The sequence below is a fragment of the Physeter macrocephalus genome, chromosome 16 (genome assembly GCF_002837175.3).
Source record: "Physeter macrocephalus isolate SW-GA chromosome 16, ASM283717v5, whole genome shotgun sequence".
Lineage (NCBI taxonomy): Eukaryota > Metazoa > Chordata > Mammalia > Artiodactyla > Physeteridae > Physeter > Physeter macrocephalus.
Window position 1 is genome coordinate 23,369,578 of NC_041229.1, and position 19,642 is coordinate 23,389,219.

Consider the following 19,642-nt stretch of genomic DNA (forward strand, 5'->3'; position numbering starts at 1 on the left):
AGTTTTACTCACTCTTTTTCAAAAAAAGGAAAATGGATAAAAGCTAAACATCAGGAATTATTAGACTCATCTAACCTACAATGAGATATCATCTCACACCGGTCAGATTGGCTATCATCAAAAACTCTAGAAATAATAAATGCTGGGGAGGGTGTGGAGAAAAGGGGACCCTCTTGCACTGCTGGTGGGAATGTAAATTGATACAGCCACTATGGAGAACAGTATGGAGGTTCCTTAAAAAACTACAAATAGAACTACCATACGACCCTGCAATCCCACTACTGGGCATATACCCTGAGCAAACCATAATTCAAAAAGAGTCATGTACCAAAATGTTCATTGCAGCTCTATTTACAATAGCCAGGACATGGAAGCAACCTAAGTGTCCATCAACAGATGAATGGATAAAGAAGATGTGGCACATATATACAATGGAATATTACTCAGCCATAGAAATAAATGAAACTGAGTTATTTGTAGTGAGGTGGATGGACTTGGAGTCTGTCATACAGAGTGAAGTAAGTCAGAAGGAGAAAAACAAATACCGTATGCTAACACATATATATGGAATCTAAGAAAAAAAATGTCATGAAGAGACTAGGGGTACAATGGGAATAAAACACAGACCTAACAGAGCACGGACTTGAGGATATGGGGAGGGGGAAGGGTAAGCTGTGACAAAGTGAGAGAGTGGCATGGACATATATACACTACCAAACGTAGGGTGTATAGCTACTGGGAAGCAGCCGCATGGCACAGGGAGATCAGCTAGGTGGTTTGACCACCTAGAGGGGTGGGATAGGGAGGGTGGGAGCGAGGGAGATGCAAGAGGGAAGAGATATGGGAACATATGAACATGTATAGCTGATTCACTTTGTTGTAAAGCAGAAACTAACACACCATTGTAAAGCAATTATACTCCAATAAAGATGTTTAAAAAAAAAAGCTATTTTATGCCAACAAAAAGACGGCACAATTTTGTCTTTAGTTCTGCCATGCTACAAATGATTAAGTATAAGAACATCATGTGGGGCTTCCCTGGTGGCGCAGTGGTTGCGCGTCCGCCTGCCGATGCAGGGGAACCGGGTTCGCGACCCGGTCTGGGAGGATCCCACATGCCGCGGAGCGGCTGGGCCCGTGAGCCATGGCCGCTGAGCCTGCGCGTCCGGAGCCTGTGCTCCGCAACGGGAGAGGCCACAACAGAGGAAGGCCCGCATACCACAAAAAAAAAAACAAAACAAACAAAAAAAAAGAACATCATGAAATTCAATAATAAAAATCAAATTCAAAAGAAAACAGAAAAATTACATTTCAAGGTACAAAATACTCCTTTTTAGACGTTACTATATGGTCTTTTGGCTTCTCTCACACTATAGGTCCTTAGCTTCCAGAAAAGATAGTACTATGAAATATGAATTTCAACATCAGTCAGGACTATGTATTTAAACCATTTTCATTCCATGGTGCTTGGAAATCTGTAGATTTGGAAACCAATATTTTTCAGTAGGTGATAGAAGCATACAACCTATCTGAATGAGTCTCAGGCAACTGTGTCAGTATGGTAAGGAAAGGAGTTCCTAGCTGTCACATAAAGAAGTAGGGGACATCGATCCTCATTTCAGTATTACAGGAACCTCTTTTTCAGGGAAGAAAATTGGCTCAACAAAAGTGAGTAAAAGAATGATTTCAAGGATTTTTGGCCCTGAAGATACCCCCTGCCCTCCAAGAACAAAATCCCAGTAAACTTAAATCCCTCCTGGGAACAAAGAACACAACAAGGTTCTCTGATCTGTTACCTGTTCTACAGAGTTTCATCTGAACAACATAAAAAATTGGGCTTCCATATACAAATCTATAACAACTACAGTAAGGATATGAAGACAGGGAGAAAAACAAATTTACACAGAAACACCGATTCACTAATCAATTCCTTCAAACATTTGCGGACCTACTATGTTCCAGGTCCCATGGTGGGGTCTGGGTGTATAGGGATGGGCAAAACAGACACAGCCTAGCTTCCCCTCATCTTTGTAGTCTATGACCTAATCTTGTCAGATCCCTGAATTCCATTAGCACCAAACTCTGCCCCTGCTCCTCAACCTCTCCAGCTACTGACCATCAATCTAACAACCACCCCACCTCTCAAACAACATATGGTGTTTTTTTTAAAAAAAATCCACAAAACAAAGAACTTAACAATAAAAATAGAGATAATAAACAGGTCAAAGACTTGCCACAAAGTGGATAAGACCTTTATAATCTTGAGTATTTATCTCATTTGGATGCTGGATATGAAAAAAGGCCCAAATACCCAGATGTTGGACTGACTATCACAAGATGCTATAAGCTCATGAGAATAAGAAGAGAAACCTCCCAGGTAGACATCTCTAAATTATAGGCAAAGGTTCTATAGTAATAGCCTGGTTCCTTTTTTATAATAAATACGGTTGTGATGGTAGTAGGAAGGCGACAGGTAGTAGGACGGTTGTACAAGAAGAGAATCTCCTTTCCTCCCCTATAAATAAGCTTTATTCATAAAGTGAATTTTAGAATTAAGTATGGGATACATGTCCCCCCATGATGACATTTCTGACAGTAAAATTTCATAAGCTCATATGAGCTAGACCAGTCTCTGACAATGCCTTAGACGCTTAAATGGCCATACCTACTTAAAAATGGATTATGGTACTAGTAACTATATAGCTATGCAATGAACATTCAGGGAAAGGTAATGTTAGTATGTCGTCCTAAACTAAACTACTAACCACAATGCTTATTTTATTCTAAATTTATTTGAGACCAATGACCTTGCTCTGGAAACATGAACAATTTCTATTATGTGTCATTCCTTCTTCAAAATCCTCGTCTCCAGCTGTCATCCTCTACCTTTTGATTCATTGCTTCAGAGTTATCCTGTTGTAAGAGAATGGCTATTGGTATGAGATAGGTAGCAGCTACATAGTTAAAAACAGTGTGTAGAGAAACAAAGACCTTGGTAAGAGTCCCAGGGCTACTATTTGTAAACTTTTATAAGCTGTGGGGCCTTGGACAAATTACTTGACCCTTATAAGTCTTAGTTTTATCATCAGTAAAATGAGGTTAACACACTTATATCAGAAGTTAATTGTCAGCATATAATACGACACATAAAAAATGCTTAGTGCAGGGCCCAGTTAACTAACTGCTACTTGTTATTGTCCTTCTTAATGTTCTTGTTATTATTATTCCTAAGATGCCTGATTACAGCTTCCCTCCTTCTTGACTATGATAATAAATTTATGTTCAAGATACCTGAATTCCATGCCAACTCAATTCTGTGTAAACAACAACAAAACAAAACAGATTTTCTAAAAAGTCCCTTTAATTCTTTCTTAACATTCTAATATTCATGCTAGTAGTTAAGTAGAACCCAGAGCAACTTTGCAAACAGTCCAGAGACACATTATGACATGTCACCTAAATATACAATCCAAAATGGATAAAGCACTCAAAGCAAATTTCAAAGAAATGAAAGAAAATCTCATAATGAATTGCTTCTCTCCACTCTCAGCTGTTACAGCAGATATTATCACACTAAACACAAGCTATCTTTCAGAGCTAAGAATGATGACATACACCACAGAGCGGATTTTCATTCCATTTAAGTAAAAACCTTTCCAATGATATGATCCATGGCCCATCTTTCACAGTTCTGACTGAATTATCAGAAAACACAGTTTCTGTGCAAAAGCAGCACTTTCGCCTTTACAACTTAGTAATTTACTAATGGTTTTATATGTAAAAATATAGCTTTTGCTATAATTTTACTTCTGATAAATAGTTTCAAGAGGTTTAGCAAAGAAAACAGTAACAGGCCTAATTAAGTATAGTTACTTATAAATTGCCAGGGAAAGAGAAAGACCAGAATGGTCTCAGAAGAAAATGATGCTTAATGACTACAATGAAGACTCATGAAGGAAACAAAGCTATGGACTGGGTGATCCAAAGCAGTTATGCAAGGGCTCCTGAAGTCCCCAGAGCAAGTGGCTAAGTTCCAGCAAGTGGGCAGCTGAGTTCCACTCCCAGTCATGCCATAAACTGTACCACCTTTCTTTTTTTTTCTTTTTTTTGGCTATAAACTAGTTAAAATTCTATAGTTCAGTTTCTAAATCTTTAGGACAAAGATATTTACTTGAGTCACAGTAGAAATTACACAGATTTCAGAATTTGGTACATGAAAAATGAGTCAAGGACAGGTGTTATAGCACGGAGGAAAAACAGGTGGGAATAAATGAATAGCTGAGACCTACAATACAAAGACTGAGTGCATATTAGAAGCTATGGTGTGAGGCTGTTAATTTTAAACAGCAAGAACAACTACTTTCAAACAGAATCATTAAGACTAATGATTATATATATTCACTTATATATAACATATATTAACTATCTTACCCTCTTAAACCAAAAATATAATCATGAAATACAATTATTTTAAACATGCTGAAAGATTTTTAAGCTCATAAAAGCTTCTAAAAGTGATTCATATTTTTAAAAATATAATATGTGCCATAATATGTATCAAATACAGAATTATGTTATAGATTTTATGGAGTTTTCTTTTCATATGTAAAAGTCTTTCAGGCACGTTCCTCATTCATAATTTTGTGTTAAGAAAAAAATGATTTCAAAACCAATAATGTGTTCAGGTAATGCAATTAAAATAAAATAAACTGTGCAGGATTAAGAATATATTTACTTTTTAAGGTAAAATTTTAGTAACCATTGGAAAATAAGTGAACAAGAAGGAAGCCTTATCATCAAGCATGGAATCTGACCGGTCAGCAGGGAAAAATGACAAATTAAAATTCCATTTTTCAGACAGGAAAGGATCATTTTATTCTCACATCTTACCTATACACACAGAGCCAGAGGATCTCTCTGATCACTTGGTATTAACCCCCATTCTGACTCCCTCATTTTTCAGAATAGGAAAGTGAAATCCAAACTGGTGACTGGTGATCCCAAATGGACTAGGTAATGCTAGACTCAGGACTCAAATGCAAGTATTCCAACTTGTTATAGCACAACACTCTTTCCACCAAACATTATGCCAAATGTTAAAACTTGCCATTTAAAAAAGATATTCCATATGCCTTCTGGGTAGAAATCCGGTCCACTGCAGCTTGGTAAATAATTGATTTGAGCACCTGTATTGTATCTTATGTATGCTATTGTAATAAACATACTAAGTGCTCATAAACATGAAATTTTCACTAATTTAATACACAAATACTTATATGTGTTTAAATAATAACTTTACTGATGAAAATACCAAGAAACGAATCATATTTGTCCCAGGTAGCATTTACATTAAAGTTGAATAGAGAGAAGACTATTTTGGTTACTTCTTTGTAAGTAACACAGGGTAACTGTGTTACCCTGAGATCATTCACTGTCTCAAGGGCATGCTGCAGAAACTTCTTAAAAAATGTAAATCTGTTTTAGTTCATTAACTGATTCATTTATCTAGTGAAATGTCCACTTTTAAGTAGTGTGAAAGGACAGTAATATCATGAGTGACCAGAATGGAGTAACCCTTTCTGTTTCAATGATAACTGAAAACTGCCAAGTTTAAGGCCAATAGGGCATATGCCTAAGTAGAAGCACTCCCTCTCACAAGGTTTCCTTATTTTTTTTCTTAATATAGTAAATTTAATTTAATATCTATTACCAAGTAATCGCTTATGGAAAGAAATTTAACTATTAAGTTGAAACTGGAAACAACACTAATGTTGCTCAAATGCGTGAAGCGTGAAACAAACTGTGCTTCACCAACACCACGGAACACCACTCAGTAACAGAAAGAATGGGGTGTTGAGTGAAAAAACCCAATCTTAATACTACGCAGCTTCATTTATATAACATTCCTGAAATGACAAAGTTATAGAAATGGAGCACACAGGATCTCTCTCTATTACTTCTACTACATGTGCAACTACAATTATCTCCAAATTAAAACTTTATTTGAAAAAAAAAAATCACTATAGTTTGGGTCACTTCAACCAAAAGCAGATTTAGGTGACATTCTCAGAAACTAGTTAATATACAAAGACTCCACCAGCAGAAGGGAAAAGAAGGACTAGAGAAAACAACAAAACAGCCACAGAAAAATAAGGTTAAAGCAAGCAATAAAATAACTTAGTTACTAAAGAATATCTAATGAACATGTACATATATTTAGGACATATTAAATTTCACTCAGTATTATTTCAAGATGGAAAGCTTACCCGATGCTTTGCCTTAATTTTCTTCCTATATTCTTCTTTGTCAAATTTGTCCTCTTCTCGAAGCCTTTCCTTTGCTTTATCTAAGTTGATACCACCAGCATCATCCTCTTCCTCAGTATCCTTGGAGACAGACTTCTGCACTTGTGGCCACTGCTGAACCAACTGCAGAGAGGAAAAAGGTGAGTATGGGGCAGGAGACAAGGAATAGTAACAGAACACCACTTTCCTTTGTATAATGATACATACTTTCTGCCTTACAACCTACATTTCTTAAACTTTCTAACAAGCTTTATAATAAAAGTGAGCAAGTCACAGAAAAGACTTTCCCAGTCAGGATAAAGTAATGCTGCCATAACTCATGAGAGCAGGATTAAAGGAAATTTTCATTAAATAATTTGGAGGAGAAGGTAATTGCTTCAACATCATTTCAGTGTTCTTAGTATGCTATACTCCACCAACTCAGCTCCAAATGACCCACACAGGGCGGTGGCCAGGCTGGCCAGAGTGCAGCCCCGCCACTGCCATGGCACTTTGGTGTACCTCCTGTAACACCTCTCTCACCACACTGGGTTGTTTTACTTTCCTGTAAATTAATCACTAATCTCCTTGAGGGCAGCCATATGCCTTATTCATGTGTCCTCAGAACCCAACACATTATCTGGCACACATGAGATGCTCAAAATTGATTGAGGAATCACATATCAGCTGATACCGCACATACAAACTGAAATAACTAAGTGTAAAGGAGAAAGTTAGTTTGGGTTTCACATGCCTGCTCAGATCTACACAATTTTACACAAACTTTTTATGTTAGGAACAAGGTGACAAAGAAGTCAGAGCACTGATCTGGGAATCAGGAGACCTGTCTGAACGTCCTGGCTTTTTCACTAACCCAGTGCATAATCCTGAATGAATTACTTAATCTCTGGACATCTGTGTCATTACCTGAAAAATAAGGGTTGTTTGACTTAATAATCTTCCAGGCCTAACACAGTAAAATTCTAGACAGTTTAGACAAAAACAATTTTCTTATTTTGCCTAATAACTGGTTGCCAGGAGGACTTAAGCAGCTGCCACAGTTTCTGAAAGACTGCTAATTAAACGGCAGGCAAATGGAAGTTGCAGGCACATACATCACAGGTATTAGTGCCTCCTCTCACTCCTGTCACCACCACGTTCTTCAAGATGAGATTCCGACAGAGTTGCAGCTTGAAGCAACGAACAAGGGTCACAAATGCATGAGTAGTCATGCTAGCAGTCACTGGCACTGAGGAAGCAGTGAAAGGGATGAGCTGTGATGGTAAGAACACCATCCACTGCTCTGACTCTTCACTCCTTTTTCTATCAGAGTGAAAAAAGTTCATCCCTCTGTGGGTTGAACAAATGGTAACATTTCTTTCAGAGTTTTAGATCAGAAGTTTCAGTGCAGCGGCTCCCAGCCACACAGAGCTCCTATCAGCAATAGGTTTACATTGAAACAGTTTACAGTTAAGGATTTACACTCAACTTGAAGCTAATGGGTATAATATATACAGTTAAATTTAGTAGCACGGTAAGAAACCTCATTATGCTAACAGCACTAATCTTTCACAGTGAGCATCGATGTAATACTACAACTAACTATTTTCTGGTCTAGCCTGTTTCTCAGGTGCTGACCTCTTCTCAGTAATTTCACAAAGATTCATATTTTCCAATTATATAAGCTTCCTCTGCAACTTCAACACGCTGAATTACATTCTATTTTGTTACTTTTCATATGGTTTTACACCATTTTACTCCATATTACTAGTGCAAATTTGGGCTTCTAAAACAAAGCCCTCTTCCCCGAAGTAACATGCAAATCTTTGTTAACTTCAGAATTTACTTTTTTTTTTTTTTTTTTTTTTTGTAGTACCTGGACCTCTCACTATTGTGGCCTCTGCCGTTGCGGGGCACAGGCTCCAGACACGCAGGCTCAGCGGCCGTGGCTCACGGGCCCAGCCGCTCCGCGGCATGTGGGATCTTCCCAGACCGGGGCGCGAACCCGTGTCCCCTGCATCGGCAGGCAGACTCTCAACCACTGCGCCACCAGGGAAGCCCTAACTCCAGAATTTAAAGGAAACACACTCCACTGAATATAGACTGTGCAGGAAGCATTTTTATTAATAATGATGAAATATCTGATGTGATACATTATGGTCAGTATAAAAAGCTCTGTTATTTTACTGGGGTATTAGAACAGACTTTTTCTGAGGGCTTACTATTTGTTAGGCACTATTCTAAGTGCAGAGGACAGAGTAGTAAACATAGCCAACAAATACCTTCCCTCATGTAGCTTTTCTCAACCCAGTGAAATAGAAATACCTTCCCTCATCCCACTGGAATGGAAGAAATGGACAACCACCAAATAAATACAAAATGTAAAGTCTCATAGTAAGTGCTATGAAGAAAAAATAAACATAGGGCAAGGGAAATGAGATCATGGTGGGCATGGGGTGCTGAGTGCTATAGCAGAATGAACGGGGAAACCTGTAGGTTGGTGAGAGTGAAACAGAGACAATATTCAGAAGATCCTGCCATAACCACTGACTCTAGCCATCACTCCTTAGGTGAGTCACTTGACATTCTAGATATATTTCCTCTTTAAAAATGAAGCTATTATTATCTAATAGAGTGATCTTTCATGAGCAATCTGTGAGTGGTAACCCCTTTCCTACTCTATTGGGATGTATTTACACTAAGACCAGGTAATGGTGAATGAAAACCAGGCACCTATATGTCTGAGGTTATTTTAAAACAGGGAATTCCTTCCCAGAGTATGCCAGTAAGTAAAAAACATGCCAATATGGCATCTAAAATTGAGGAACCACAGAGCAGAGGCTTTCCAGAGTCAAGCAAAAGAAGCTGTGGCCAGTACTTGTGTTACTATCCTTGAGCATGTTCCATAGAGCATGTTAACAGATGGACCCCATAACATGAAAGTCTCATCTATAAAAACAGGATGTGGAAAGTTCAAAACCAACTCTGTTGTTATTACCAGAAAGTATCCCAGCTTATTGTCAGAAAGTCATTCTTGCCTACTGATGCAGAGCTGACCAATTACCTACAGTAACAATGAAAGGAATTGCCCGAGTGCTTTAGAGAAACATTATTTTTCTTATTAAAGAATGGCAAGTCAGCAGGAGAGTCAAGCTCTTTCTAATACTTGGAATGTACCTCAGAAATGAAGCATTTACAGAATCTTACCTCTCCTTCATCAGTAAATGTTATTTTCTTATTTACTTTAAAATTTCTCTTCATTACTTTTTTTGCTTCTGCAACCTTGGTCACTTTTTTCTCCACACTGGATTTAGAAGGTTCTTTCTTCTGTGTGAGAATATACAAAAAAACACAGATGATTAGGTAAATGGCTGTTTTATATTAACAATTTTAACACTGGCAATACACTTTCCAAAACTGAGTGTGTTTATTGCTCCTTGGCTAATGAGAAGCACCAAAACTGCTGTCCAGAAATAAAATTATTAGACTTACTAACTAATGACCCCCCCCAATGCTATAGGGGTTTAAGTTTGAATGTGAATGTGAGATGTAAATAACCTTACATTTCTTCTGTTACTAAAACTGTGCTATCCCGATAATGTTAAAAGCATCAGAAACTACATGATAATGTGATAAATGGACATGTAAGATAAAGCAAGCTATCTTCCAGCTAAAGACAGCACATTTTAAAAATAGCTCTAACTTCCAAGTACACACTTAAAATTTTAGACTAGGAAAATGTTTCCCTGAAAAGCAAAATGACTCCAATACATTGTTTGTGACTCAACCATCTTCCTCCCATTACAGTAATTCACTATACGAATACTGGAAAACATCCTATGATAACTAAGCTGTGTTCAAAGCTGAGATGGAGTAAGAGTTCTTGAACAGGAAGTCTGTCAACAAAAATAAATTTCTCCCTGTAGTATACCTTGTGAACACAGGGCACTAATAAGACTTCCTTCCACCCAGTCATTCCTCCTATACCTCTTTTACCCTGCAAACACCACCAACACAACCACCAGGTTGGAGACTATGTTACTGACTCCTACTGGATCTTCTTGGTTTTACGGCTAGGCTGATTCTTAAGACTCCTGGGTTAGCTGATACTCTGTCACCAACCCTCAGCTTATGATAGAGAAAATGCTGATCAAACAGTGCAAATCTGAGAGAATCATCATGATGTAAAAATAACAATTGAACAGGAGTAAGTTATCACTTAAATAAAGCACAAAAAATACTGAAGAGCAACAGGAGCAAACTTTCTGGGGGTGACGATAATGGTCTACATCTCTATAGGAGTTTGAGTTACACAGGTGCATACAATTGTCAAAATTCATCAAATGTTACACTTAAAATTGGTGCATTTCATTGTATATAAATTTCTACCTCAAAGAAGAATCCTGTAAACAATACTGAACTTTAAGTTAATGCCAGGCAAGCCGAAGTATATGGAAGAAAGTGTAATGATGTTAACAACTTATTCAGAAATGCATTAAATAAAAAAAGGATAATGAATGGATTGATGGGAAATTACATGAGAAAGGAAATATGACAAAAAGTTAACTATAGAATATGAGTGATGGATATTTTGGTATCCAAAGTACAGTTTTTCAACTTTTCTGTATGTTTGAAATTTACTGTAATAAAATACAAAAGCTCAGTCCTAGGAACAAGAGAAACAGTCAAAATAGCAAAGACATCAAAAACTGTCATAATAAAATAATAGTCAGTCAGAAAAATCAATCCTGCAGAGTGAAACCTTGGAGTGATGTGGGTCTACATCAAGACCTTTGGGGGCGGGGGGGGGGGAAGAGCTTTAGGGAAATCCATGATACTACTGAAATTATGTAACAAAATTTGGGGGTATTTGCATCTCCACAGTTTTAAGATTATCATGGTTTCTAAAAGGGCTCTGTGATCTCCCCCTCCTCCCCACAAAAAAAAGGTTAAATTGTTTGTTTGTTTGTTTGTTTTAGGGAAGCCACTGAAAAAAGGAACAGAAATGTCAACATGGGTGAGAAGACATGTTTATTGTAATTTCCTAATAGGCTGTGGCTTTGCTCTGATACTCTAGAATTAATCCTCACTCATTCAAATATGCACTGTTATCAAAACACAAGATATCATAGTACATACTGCCCCAGCAGTGAAAGACCCTCAATGAACCTAACTCTTAACAATGGGGGAAAAAAAAACATTAAACATTAAATATTTAATCACAGATGTAGTAAGTGCTCAGACAAAATACAGAGGATGAATAAATCTTTAATAGGGTGCCTGCCCTAGCTAGTCTAGGGTGAGAAGAGGAAGTCAAAGAAAACTTCCTTTTGAGGGACAGATGTTTGAATGGAGTAGCAAACACCCAAACACTGCTGCATTACTGACACACTGGTGATAAACAAATACCTTCTGTGTGTCCACTGATGGCGTATTTCACATATGGCTTATAAGAAAGTTTTAGTTCAATGTCATTCTTTTGAATATTACTTTTAGCAGGTAACACATGCTTATTTATTCTGTAAAGGATATTCAGTTTAAAAGCTGCATTTATGGGCTTCCCTGGTGGCGCAGTGGTTGAGAATCTGCCTGCCAATGCAGGAGACACGGGTTCAAGTCCTGGTCTGGGAAGATCCCACATGCCGCGGAGCAGCTAGGCCCGTGAGCCACAACTACTGAGCCGGCGCATCTGGAGCCTGTGCTCCGCAACAAGAGAAGCCGCGATAGTGAGAGGCCCGCGCACCACGAGGAAGCATGGCCCCCGCTTGCCGCAACTGGAGAAAGTCCTCGCACAGAAACGAAGACCCAACACAGCCAAAAATAAATAAATAAAAATAAAGAATTATTAAAAAAAAAAAAAAAAAAAGCTGCATTTATGTCCTCTTCGGCTATCTCAGTTTATGCCCCAAGAAGCCAGCACTGCTACTAGCTTTTTCTGTACCCTTCCAGAGACATTCTACCCACATTCAGGTATATATGAAGAGCAACAAGTTACTAAAAGAGCCCTCCCTGCAATGAACAGTCTTGTATTTACACCTTCATATACATGTGTATTTATCTATCTAGGATACGTTTCTAAAACTTAAAGCACTTGGTCAAAGAGTATGTGTATTTAAATTTTGAAAGATATTTCCAGAGAAGTTATACAAATTTATAACCCAATCAAAAATCTGAGAGTAACTGCTTCTCCTTATCTATTCAAACAAAGTATTGGTTTGGCCAAAAAGTTCTGTAAGATCTTAGGGAAAAACCCAAACAAACTTTTTGGCCAATCCAATATAATATTAGGCTTTATGTTTACCAGTCAACTAGGTGAAAAAATAGTATCTCAGGGAAGTTTTAATTTGCATTTGTATTTTAAACATAGCAGAACATCTCTGCAAAGGCATTTATTTTTCAGTGCACTGTATATATTCTTTGCCAGCAGTTTTAATGAATTCCTGGAATTTCATTTATTAATTAGTGAAATTTCTTCATTGGTTAAAGATGCTTCAATATTTTCTCCCACTTCATAATTTATGTTTATACTTCTGCCATATAGGGTAATATTCTTTTGTTTTGCTTTGTTTTTGCCAAGCATATATTTTTAATTTTTATAAAATTAATTTTTTTAAATAATAAAATTTTCTGGGTTTTCTAGGTTTGTGCCATACTTAATACTTTTCCAACTAAAAGACTTTTTAAAAATGAATTTAACTCCTTAAAAATGCAGGTCTTACTTTTCTTAAAAGTTTCAACACTGGCTCTTGAACAAGGGGGAAAGTACTCATTAATATTTTACATTTCCATACATTGTCACAAAAAAATATACATTATACCTATTGCTAGGCAAGAATTATAATTTGACTATAAGCCTTTATATTATTGGTATAAGAATGAAATTTGCAGCAGTCAGAAAGTATAATGAAAGATTTCCTGACAAGACATAAAACATCAAAATGCAATTTCATTCCTATTTGCACTTCTTCCACAACATGTATGCTATACTTTAAAATAAAATGCCAAGAGGAAAAATGTCATAAAATACAATGCTGATAAAGCATCAAGTCATTCTCGATAGTGATAGCTGTAGCAGGTTGCCATGAATAACTTGGAAGATAAAAGAACAATGAGAACAGTTACAAACACAGTAACAGTTCCTATCAAAAGGGCCATGTTAGTCAATATTGGCTACAAGAAGATTCAAAATACAATCAATGAAAAAAACCTACCTTAGTATAAACATTACTAGATATCATAGAGGATAAAATAAAAGTATTATTGCAAAACGATGAAAAACAAAACCATAAGGAGATGAAAGTTAAAGGGAAAGATACTCCAAAGAAATCAGATTTTTATCTTTCCCTAAAGTAGCTCCATGTGTGTCACTGAATAATTAATAGTTTATAATAGAAATTGTATCTAAAAGTGAAGAAACCCAACAAAATAAAGAACTGTCAATCCTGGTGGGAACCTTAGAGGATACCTATTATGCCCTCATGCTAAAGATAAGGGCCTTTTGTAACATTTATAAACACTGTTGCCCCAACGTCCAAACGTACTTAACTTGAGATACTTCTGCTGCCTAAATAACCAAACCCTATTAGAACTTATTACTTTTTTCTAAAAAAAGCAAAACTGCCTGCCATGTAAACTTAATCCTTAATAATTCTATATTTGCTGAACTACAATGATTCACAAATTTTAATTTTACAGTATAAAATAAGGATGTACTATTTGACAATCTATTTTAAAGCTATCTAAACGTCTCTGATGATGAGCGATGTTGAGCACATTTTCATGTACTTATTGCCTATTTGTATATCTTCTTTGGAAAAAAGTCTATTCAGATTGTTTGCCCATCTTAAAATATGATTATTTGGGTTTTTTTGTTTTTAAGTTGTATGAGTTCCTTATAAATCTAAGATACTAACCTTTTATCAGATACATCATCTGTAAATATTTTCTCCCATTCTATAGATTGCCTTTTTAACTTGTTTCCTTTGCTGTATAGAGCTTTTTAGTTTGATGCAGTCCCTTTGCTTATTTCAGCTTTTGTTGCCTATGCTTTTGGCATCTTAACCAAAAGATCATTGCTAAGAATATTCTATTCAAATTACAAGACCCCAACCCTACCTCCTTTCTGATGAGAATCATAGCTGTTATAGAATTTATTTGTATGAGATACTTGTCTCATTACTTGATATTGACACTTCATAAATTATATCTAAAAGATTGCCTAAATGACCCATTCTACAAATCCTTCCAAATTTTTAAATTTTATAAATAATGTGTATTTATTCTAAACACAAAATCATATAGATGAGAGCCTACATAGCCCAACAAAGTTCCTCATTTATTTTAAGGTTAGATCAGTCCTTGTATATTAAGGAGCTTAATATACAATTAAGTCCATCTTATATTAAGAAGCAAACCATAAGTAAACGTTAATCTTTCTCTTTCTCTATTCTGTATGGTCAATAAGGCCATGCACTACTAATTTCACAGTTCACTGTGAACTGCAATTTCAATGTATAAAGTAATGAGAACGGTTACTGAGCACTACAATATATTAAGCAGCAATGACAAAATATTTATTATGAAATATTTGTGATTCTTTTTTTTAAAAAAAGATATATATTAAACTCAAACTGGCCTTGGTACCTAGTTAGTTAAGCCAATTTTGACAGGCCATTTTAAGATATTTAAGAGATGCTGATGCCAACCTCCCAAACTCCCAAGTCAAGGTAATCACTGCTACTGGTGGTAACAAACTAAGTTAAAAGACTTGGGGCAGCATTTGTAAAACTACTAGAAACAATATGACACTAAGGTATACTCTCTTGGGGAAAGCAACTAAGCTGTCTACTTCTCTGCCACCTTCCACGGTTCCAGTGTCTGCCATTTTTCTAAATTGGTTAACACCAGTAAATCACAAGACATGAATGGGATATATCTTAACTGAGAGAGAGATAATAAATATCACTACCACGTCCAGTCCAAGCCATGTTCACAACTACACATACATCAAGTTTCCAAGCTCTGCCTTCTGTTGTATACAAAAGTTAGCTAAGCAAAAAGTACCAAATGAAAGGTCAAAGGCCAGCCTACATGTACACATGTCAACAAAATGTGCTTGGATTATGTCCAGTCATTTAAAATTGGATATTCTTTAAAATACACCATTTATAAAATAGTGGTATGCAAAGCCATATAATGGTGATTTTAAAATATTGGCATTATTAAATACAGAACCTGGAAGGATGAAAAGGCCAAAATCACCTAGAAAAATAACACTGCATGTACCTGTATATGTAGAAGTTAAGAGGTTTTCAAGATTACATAACAATACCAGCAAGGTTAGGTTTGGAACTCTAAATCCTGGGGTAGAGGGGTGGGCAAAATAAAGGGGATTAAGAGGTAAGAACTTCCAGCTATAAAATACGTTAAGTCGCAGGGTGTAATGTACAGCATAGGGAATATAGCCAATAATACTGTAATAAATTTTTTTTTTTAATTTTGACAGATGGTAACCAGACTTACTGTGGTGACCACTTCGTGATATATAAAAATACTGAATTACTATGTTGTACACCTGACACTAATATAATATTGTAAATCAATTATACTTAAAAACAACAAAAATAAAACCTATATTGACCACCAAAAAAATAACCCCCAAAACCTAGTTTGTGGTCTTACCGTAATACCACATATAACTAATAAAATATCTTAGAAACATCTGAGACCACACTTTCCTCTGAGAATCATAATTTTCCTAAACAATACTCAGAAACTCCATAAAATGGAAATCAAAAGCTAGTCAACAACAAACAGTTTTCTTTAAAACGCAAAGAATTTCTCAAGGAATGCATTTTAAAAGTGTTTTTCTTTCTTTTTTTTTTTTAATGGCAGGACCAGATATATGACTAAATCTGACCTCTATTTTTTTTTAAATCTCTCAAAAGTATAACATCTAGAAAAAAGTATTCTGCCTCTCAACGTGCTTTTTTTTTCCTGGTAAATTGCATGCTGAGCATGCAGTGATTAATATAATTTCCATCTGCCCTCTTTAGCGCTTAAACATTTTTAAAAGTTTGACAGCGACTAAAAGGTGTTGACAGATTCTTGCTCATTTGTTTATTTTTCTCCTACCTTAGAATGAGTCCCTGTTATTTCATTAGTAAATCCGTAACACTAAAATGTAATATTCTGGACTACCACTTACTAAAAACTACTGTAAACCACACTTCCCAAAGAAGTAAAATGAAATTTTTGCTAAGCTCCAAACTCCTTATGCTACACAGCCAATAAACACTTTTTATTTTTTTAAATCATTCTTCTTCCTACTGTCCCATCCACAAACTAGAAAATGTAGGAGCTATCAGTATGCTTGATGCACAGCAAAGGAAACCATAAACAAAATGAAAAGACAACCTACAGACTAGCAGAAAGTATGTGCAAACGATGCAACTGACAAGGGCTTAATTTCCAAAATATACAAACAGTTCATACAACTCAATAACAAAAACACAAACAACCCAATCAGAAAAATGGACATAAGACCTAAATAGACATTTCTCCAAAGAAAACATACAGATGGCCAAAAGGTACATGAAAAGATGCTCAACATTGCTAATTATTACACAAATGCAAATCAAAACTACGAGACATTCAACCTTACACTGGTCAGAATGGCCATCATCAAAAACTCTACAAATAATAAATGCTGGAGAGGGTGTGGAGAAGTGGGAACCCTCCTACACTGTTGGTGGGAATGTAAATTGGTGCAGCCACTATGGAGCATAGTATGAAGGCTCCTTAAAAAACTAAAATAGAGTTACCATATGATCCAGCAATCTCACTCCTGGGCATATATCCGGAGAAAAATATAAATTGAAAAGATACATGCACCACAATGTTCACTGCAGCACTACTTACAATAGCCAAGACATGGAAACAACCTAAACGTCCATCAATCGATGAACAGATAAAGAAGATGTTGTGTGTATGTGTGTGTGTATATATATATATACACACACACATACACACACATATATATACACACAATGGAACACTACTCAGCCACAGAAAAGAATGAAATAATGCCATTTGCAGCAACATGGATGAACCTAAAGATTATCATACTAAGTGAAGTAAGTCAGAGAAAGACAAGTATCACTTATATGTGGAATCTAAAAAAAAAAAGATACAAATGAACTTATTTATAAAACAGAAATAGACTCACAGACATAGAAAACAATCTTACGGTTACCAAAGGGGAAGGGGGGGATAAATTAGGAGTTTGGGATTAGTATAAACTACTATATATAAAATATATAAACAATAAGGTCCTACTGTATAGCACAAAGAACTATATTCAATATCTCATAATAAACCATAACAGAAAAGAATATGAAAAAGAATTTTTATATACACACACATATGTATAACTGAATCACTCTGCTGTACACCAGAAACTAACACAACATCGTAAATTAACTATACCTCAATTTTTAAAAAAATGCTTGAAATTCTCCCACAAAAGGAAAGTTTAAGATTCAACACTGGCTGTCTTTTGAGACCTTTTCTCACTTTCTTCCCTTGGTCTTCTGGTGATTATCTTTCGTGGTTTTTCTTACACTCTACTTCTATTTTTAAGAAATTCTGCTACTTCTATTTTACTCCTCTTAGACACCACACCAAACTCCCTGAGGATATGGACTTTGTCTTACTCATTGCTCAATTCCTAGAGTAAGTGCCTAACACTGTGCCTGGACAAACTAATAATTATTTGTGAAGCTGAGCTGAGACTGGTCAAATCAAGACCAATTTTTGTCGGGAGCAACATTCATTCAAAGATTCTGAAATGCATTCTTCTGTTACCTATTCTGACATCAACTTACTTAAATAGCATAAAACAAACATATAATATTTCACATTTGACACTTATTAGTTGAGAAAATGGATTCACTGACTCTGGATAATAAAGTATGATGCAAGAAGTACAACTGTCTGTAAATGCAGTCAGGAGTCACTCTGGGTGCCTAGTCAGTGAGCTGGAATCACTCCTTCATCCCCTTCTCCCAGCAGAAGAAGCTGTGTGACCTCACTCATCTTTAGACAAAGCCAGAGCCTCTTCCCTTAGCAGGGCAAACCCAACTTCCCATGGGTCCCAGGTCTCCACATGCTAGACAGATGAATTTCTTAGATGACTGCAGGCATCCACACTATTCTTTCTGATTCCCAAGTAGTCTGTGTGACAATTCACATATGAGGTTGATCTACCACGTACTCTAATACGTAAGAGAGAATAATATATATGACAGGATACCTTCACTAGAATAAATACCTATGCTTTATATTGAGCAGACTGTCAAACCTCTGGCATCCCTCTGTGTGGAATAATAAAAGGATGGGAAAGCCATGCCTTACCTTCTTCTTGCTGATCCCGGCTTTTCCCCATAAAATGTCACCTGTTCCCAATAAAGCCTATTCCTTAATCCATGCCATGATATTGTGAAATTTGTCCTAAGCTCTGATGCATGACAAGTGCCAATCCAGATGGACTTACCAGCGGATCAGAAGGTCACTAAACTTTTCTTTGAGAAGTTTATAGAACAGTAGCTAATTAGAGATGCCATCTGCCAGGTACTATGCTAGATGTTTTACATTTCATTTACTCCTCACAACTTCCCTTTTGAGGTATTTCCTGCATCTTACAGGTGATGAAACTGACAAAAAATAAGTTTAACAATTATCCTGCTAAGAGAGATAGAGAGAGGTTCTAAACACAGACCTATCAAACTCAAATTTTATAATCTCAAACACTGAAGCTCATGCTCTTCTCAGGACTCTACAATGTCACTGATTAAAAAAACTTTAGAAACATTGTTTGTAGGAAACTTTAGTCTACTTTCCAAATTCTGGAGCCCATAACCTCTCTCAGAGATTGAAACACTATTTCTACTTGAACAAATGCTTTGATAGAGAATTCACTAAATAAAGGAAACGTGTGTTGCACTGGGTACCTATTGCTATCTTTCCTATGTATTTTTAAGAGAATAAATTACATTAATAGAAAACAGCAAGGAAAATTACTCTTTTTACTAAAAAATTAATGTAGTTTCCAAACCACATAAGCAATTGATATTGGTCAAAATCCCAATCTAAACGCTTTTTTCAAAGTTCCACTATTACCCCTTAGAGGTCTCTTCTGGTAATGAAAACAAAGACAAATTGAATTTTCTTATGTCAATCTAGGAAAAAGAAAATAGTAATTACAGATAGAGGTGAAATAAAGTTGGGGGTGGTAGAGAGCTAATAAGAGTTCTGTAACAAGACTCAGGGAAGACTGGGGACAAAAGAGACAACATGTA

General features: G+C 36.1%; 1 protein-coding gene across 1 annotated transcript in view; it reads right to left on the reverse strand.

The window, feature by feature from the left end:
• DDX10 (DEAD-box helicase 10) overlaps positions 1 to 19,642 on the reverse strand; it is a 300,441-nt gene that overhangs the window by 115,060 nt on the left and 165,739 nt on the right. Inside the window, exons 14-15 of the mRNA XM_024117374.3 lie at positions 9,492 to 9,611; positions 6,267 to 6,428 (exon numbers count right to left, since the gene is read on the reverse strand). Coding sequence (XP_023973142.1) covers positions 6,267 to 6,428; positions 9,492 to 9,611 — 282 coding nt within the window. The remainder of the gene's footprint in view (positions 1 to 6,266; positions 6,429 to 9,491; positions 9,612 to 19,642) is intronic.